The 6,000-nt window shown below is 52.3% G+C and overlaps 1 protein-coding gene across 1 annotated transcript; it reads right to left on the reverse strand.

Annotated features, from left to right (window-relative positions):
- Nucleotides 1-1,133: 1,133 nt before the first annotated feature.
- On the reverse strand, nucleotides 1,134-5,280 carry Klk1c2 (kallikrein 1-related peptidase C2). Its single transcript, NM_012677.1, is given in 5 exon segments — nucleotides 1,134-1,332; nucleotides 1,690-1,826; nucleotides 1,923-2,209; nucleotides 3,082-3,235; nucleotides 5,200-5,280. Coding segments are annotated over 5 exon segments (780 nt in total). The 5' UTR covers nucleotides 5,246-5,280; the 3' UTR covers nucleotides 1,134-1,176.
- Between the last annotated feature and the right edge of the window lie 720 nt (nucleotides 5,281-6,000).

Here is a 6,000-nt window from a genome sequence, read left to right on the forward strand (position 1 = left end):
TGTTTGGGAGGTGGATCCCAGGGACCCTAGCTTGTCAGGCAAGTGCTCCGGCCACAGCCACACCTGAGCCCATCCTACCTGCTGATGCACTGGGCAGCTGTGAGTTCCCACTGGGCTACAGAACGCATTTCATGGAGCAGAGGCTCAGCTACTTCTGTTGGGCCTTGCAACACCACACATTACACTTGGAGAAGCCGTCCGTATCGGACAGAAGCTTGGAGCCCGCCCAGAAGCTGTCTACTGCAAGCAGCTTTGTGACCTATCAGGGGCCTCCCCAACAGACGGACACCACAACTTCTCAGGACACTGATGAGTCCCCGCAGCCTGATGCCTCTACCTCGGTCCCTGTGGCTCAGTTATGGTCAGACCTCCCTTGAGGTCCCATACTTCCCCTGAGAGCAGGTAGCACCCTGGGGACACAGGTGGCAACCCTCACTCCCCACTCTAGGGCCTACTCCTTACTGCCTGAGTCTTGGCAGGGACTCTCCTCTGAAAGTCCTCCAATACTCTCAGCTGCAGTTATATCCCTCTGGGCACACATTGGTTTGTGTTCCAAGGCAGTGGAAGCAATGTGGCCCTTTTCCCAAGCCTGGGTGATGCTCTGCCCCGCAGGGAAGGTCCCCAAGACACTCTTCATCCTTTGTTACTACTAGAGACATACCCTCCATGGGTTCCAGGGGGATACTCTGTAGTCTAGCTTTGGGGACAGACCCTACCCTTCTGTGGACCCTCCCCATGAAGAAAATGCTTAATTAATATAACATCCCCGCCACTCTCCTGGCTTCCACGACTCAATAAAACCAGACCAGCAGGCTAAGTATTCAGTGTCTGACTGCTTGTCATCTCTTCTGCCTCCAGTGTAGGGTCGGACCTAGATGGATTCCACCTTTCAGTTGTGTCTAACTTTACTAAGCGTTGAGATCTGAACGTGTTCTTTGCCAGAGGAGACCCCTGTGCCATCACTGACTTGGTCTGAGCCTTTTGTCTGCCTTTGTCTCAAGGCCATACTTTAAGCCAACCATACATGGACCCCTATCCCTTGTCGACCTGCTTTGGGAGTCCTGACCTTAGCCGGGTGGACTCCCAGCTCCAGACTCCAGAAGGTGAGAGAGAATCAGAACTTGAACATGTGTGCTGCATGGTGGGTTTTATTGAGACCAGGGCACAGTGTGACACTCAGGGGTTTTCCTTCATAACTTTTTTTATCCAGGAGGTGAACTTAATAAGTTTGGCATAGATTGCCGGTGTTTTGGGTTTAGCACATGGGGTAGCGCCCCCCGATGTGATGCCTTGGAGCACACCATCACAGATGAGGGGGCCTCCTGAGTCACCCTGAAAGAAGGAGAGGGACAGGAGTAAGGTAGGAGTTGGGAGTTGGGTTCTACTTGACATCTTGGAACTGATTTCAGAAGGAGGAAGGCAGGGGGCGTCTAAGAGGCAGCTCTGGCCCGTAGGGGACGGAACCCTGCTCTTGGGAGGACATCTCTTATAAGGAGTGAGGGGTGGACAGGCCAGTCCCTGAAACCAAGTCAAAAGGAGGAATAGTACCAGCTGCAGGATCCTCCCCTCCCAGCTCACATCACTTCCAGGAAGCGAAGCATCTGCTTAGACAGGGTGTGGAAGTGGGAATGGACAACCTCAGTTCCCTCTCTCAGCCCTTCACCTCACTGCAGGGAGGGGCTGTCTCACCGCACAAGTGTCTTTTCCTCCTTCCATCTCTCCTGCACACAGCATGACATCTGTCACATTGTCTTTGTAGGTTTCGATGCACTTCTCATTAGACAGTAGGTGGATGTTCACACACTGGAGATCATGACTTACTACCACTGTAGATCAGGAGACAAGAGGGTGGTGAGAAGACCCCAGCCACATCGTGTCTGCCTTTCTCTCACACCCAGCTGTGTTTCCTGGCTCAGACTTACTCTCAGAGGGGTTGGTGCTGCCCCAGCCTGAGGCAAGGCAGGTGCTCCCCACCTTGGGCTCCTTAGTGGGCAGATCGATAACCTTCACACCACCTGTGATGTCAGCAGGCTCGCTGAGGTGGAGCAGCATCAGGTCATTGCTGTGGTCATGCACAGGTTGTTCAGTGTCATTCGTCACGATGAGTGGGATATAGTCAGGGTGTCGGAAGCTTTGCCTGACAAGCCGGCGCTGAGCAAAGGGTTCATCTTTAAATAGGTTGTTTCGGCCCAGCAAAACCTGGTAATTGCTGAAGGCAGGGAAGGAGGTGGAGTGAATGAGAAGAGGCAACCAGGGAGATTGGGCAGAGTACAGGGAAAGGGGGAGGAGTGAGGAAGGAAAGAAGAGAGTCAGACAGAAACACACACACACACACACACACACACACTCACACAAACATGCACACAGAAAGTCTCATACACACACACGGACAGTCACACACACACACACACACTCACACAAACATGCACACAGAAAGTCTCATACACACACACGGACAGTCACACACACACATACAAACACATAGGTAAGGCCTGGCCCACAGCCCAAGTCTGAGCTCCCCTCCCTAACTCCCCTCCCCCACACCAGCATCCTGCTCTCCCTCTGTACTCAGTTACCTCACCCAGCTCCAGCTCTGACCAGCTCTTCCCTGTGTCCTGTGAGTGGACAGAAGGTCCTAAAGGCCAAGCTGGTCTGAGGAGAGTGAGGAATTCTCTCACATCCTACATTCAGGGACACCTTACATTCAGGAACATGACTTTGTATCCTCAGGGACCTTTAGATCTGTTCTCCAGTATTGTCAGTAGTAATAAAAGAGGACACATGAGACCCAGACCCAGACTGAGATGAGCCGAGACCCAGGGAGGAGTCACAGAGTGACAGATGGCCACAGAGACACTCAGATGTGAATACAGGCAGGAGACACATGAACAATAAGACAGAAAAGAAAGAACCAGAACATGAACACAAGCCTGGAGAGAGGAGCAAAGAGACCCAGGAGGTCATGGACAGACCATGGGTCCAGGCCTGCTGGACCTCTTTAGACTTTGAGCCCATCCCACCCTCCTGCCATTCAGTACCACAGCCCGTCCTGGAGTCATTCCTGTCCCCTCCCTTACTCACTTGCTATAGCAGTGGGCAGCCGTGATCACCCAGCTGGGGTCTATCAGGACACCCCCGCAGAGGTATTCATTGATGACAGCCACTTGCCAGGGTTGGGAATTCTTCTCACACTTATATCCTCCAACAATCCGAGACTGGCCAGGAGGTGCAGCATCTGTAATAGGTGCAGGGGGTTGGTTTATGGTTGGCAGGTAGGGGGTATGGTTGTAGGGTTGGGGACACAGTTAGGCAGGGCTGGGACATGGCCAGAGGGTGTGGGGAAGGGACTCAAGTATGGCTGATCCTCTGTAGGGAGAACAATGCTGTGTGGACGGAGATAACTCCTGAAGCCGAAATCAGGTTACAGGATGGCAGGCAGAGAGAGCAAGCCAGCAAGCTAGAGAGAGAGAGAGAGAGAGAGAGAGAGAGAGAGAGAGAGAGAGAGAGAGAGAGGATTCCAGTCCATTCTCAGTCCAATGAGAGTGAAATCAGAGGCCAAGACACTTTGGCCTTTAAAATCTCTAGGGCTTGAGAAGACATCAGGGCCTTGGTTGGGTTTTGAGAATTCTGGAAAGGGTGAGGCACCTAATAACTAGATTTGAGCGAATAAATGAATCCAGAAATGGGAACTTGGGGATGATTTTGGGTTTCCTGGAGTGCCCAGCTGGGATAGGAGAGAATGAGCGGTTTCCAGATCAAAGGCACAGGGTTAAGGCTTAGGCGTGGACTCCTGTTAGGGTCTGTGGTGGAGATGATACCTATGAGGGTGGGGCTCCCTAAGAACAGAGTTTGAGCCTGGACAAGCAGTGGGAGAAGGAGACTCTGGGGGATGTGAGGGAACAGTCCTTCTTCCCACGGAGTAGGCGGGGGCAAATGGCCAGGGTATGGGTGAGGTTCAGGGTTCTCTTGGAGGCAGCCTCTGACAACACAGGGGTGAAAAGGAGTTTAAAAAGTCATACCACTGTGAGGGAGAGAGGAGGACCCAGTTGGTGTGGTGTGCTAAGGATAGGTTTTGGGGTCATGGGATGTCCTGCTCAGCATGGGAACTAGAGCTGTGCAGGGTTCCAGTGGGGTTCCAGCGAGATAGGACAGGAGCTGCTGGAGGCTAGAAACAACAAGGGGCCTGAGGCTGGGAGTGGGCAGCTCGGGAGAGAAGAGTGGGCCAAAGCACTCCGTTAGGAAACAGGGAAGCTTGGCAATTATTTCTCTGTAATCCCAGCACACAGAAGGCTGAGGCAGGAGAGTTGCCACAGACCAGAGAAAAGCCTGAGTTACACCATGAGACACTAGCTCAGCTCTTATTCCCAAGAGCTAGGCAGATGGATTGGTTGCTACAGTATTGGCTGTGCAAGCATTAGGACGCGAGCTGAACTCCCCAGAACCCAGGTAAGAGGTCAGGTGTGGCAGTGTGCCCCTGTAACACCAGAGGTGGAAGCAGTAGGAGTCCCCTAAGACCTTCCAGACAGCCAAGTTAGTCTAAATGGAAAATCCCCATTCAGTGAGGCCCTATCCAATTGATCCTTGATGTCTGTCTGGCCTGTAAGAGCTGCCTCCTCCACCCAAAACCAGACTTAACCAAGAAGCCATTGAGAAGGGACATGTGCTGATCCCCAACACCAGAAAGGGTTAGGGGACTCATCGGATGTCAGAAGCCAATTTGCGAAGTGAAACTGTCAATAGAAACTGAGCACCTTGAGAGGATGGCGGACTAGTTTTCAGGATGTAGAGAGCACAGCTGAAGGCTGACAGCTGCTGGACAGCCAAGGGCTCTAGTGTGGGATTTGGGGAAGCTTCTGACACAGGGGTTGGAATCTTAGGCTCTAGGTAAAACGGCAAAATAGAGAGACAAGTGAGGTCCTCAGGTTCATCGGGGTTTGGAAAAATTCCTTGGAGAGACTGGAGAAGCCCAGAGATGATGAGGTGGCTAAGGAAGGAGAAAGCTCTGGAAAATGGGAGGGAACAGGTGCCTGGCATGGGAGAGAGGACTGTGAGGGACTTGGCAGGGTGCAGAGAAGAGAGGGAGGAGCAGGTGGTGCTTTAGAATGTTGGTGGGGCCAGGGGAGAGGGGAAAGGGATGTCCAGGGCCAAAAGCAGCATGAGAGTCAGGGCTCTGACCATGCCTGCTTCCCCCCGTCTCACCAATTCGTCCCACGGACAGGACTAGGGACAGGATCTGGAGCCACATGGTATCAGGTGTCCAGGAGAAGCAGGTGGTGATCTTGGACCTGTATAGTGTCCTTGGGGAGCCTTTAAAAACTCCTCATTCTCCCCCCAGCCCCGCCCTGCCCCTGCCCTTTTGGCACGAAGATGCTGGCCAAGGCCATAACCTTGCTGACTCAGGTGGATTCCCTGCTCTCACCCTCATGGCTGGGGGAGGGGAGGGCCCTATTGCACCTGCTGTCCAGGAAATCCTAGGTTTCCCTGGATACCTTCCCAGGGGTGAGATTGGGTGGGGCAGTGACTACTGCTCCTGGACCTGTTCATGTTCTGTGGACCAAGGTCAGAGGGCAAGGTCAGGAGTGATATTGAAAGGGTATGATAGGTGCGTGGAGGAACAAGTGACCCCCAAAACACAGCTCTAAGGAAGATGCTGTACCTCAAGACCAAGATGATCCTCAGAAATTAGCCATTAGAACAAATTCTTTGCACCATTGACAGCCAAGAAGTCTGCAAGCTCCCCACAGATAAAAGTTTTGTTTTTTTGAGAATGCCAAAAATCTTGCCTTCCTTGGACTATGGAACACTGATTTTATTTTTCCTATTAGACGTTTGGGAGCTGGGTAATGGTGTACACCTTTAATCCAGGAAGTTTGAAGCCAGAGGCAGGCAGATCTCTGTGATTTTAGGGGCTAATAATCTGTGATGTAGACCAACCTGGTCTACATAGTGAATTCCAGGACAGCCTGGGTTATATATAAAGCTGTCTCAAAACAAACCAAT

The sequence above is a fragment of the Rattus norvegicus genome, chromosome 1 (genome assembly GCF_036323735.1).
Source record: "Rattus norvegicus strain BN/NHsdMcwi chromosome 1, GRCr8, whole genome shotgun sequence".
NCBI lineage: Eukaryota > Metazoa > Chordata > Mammalia > Rodentia > Muridae > Rattus > Rattus norvegicus.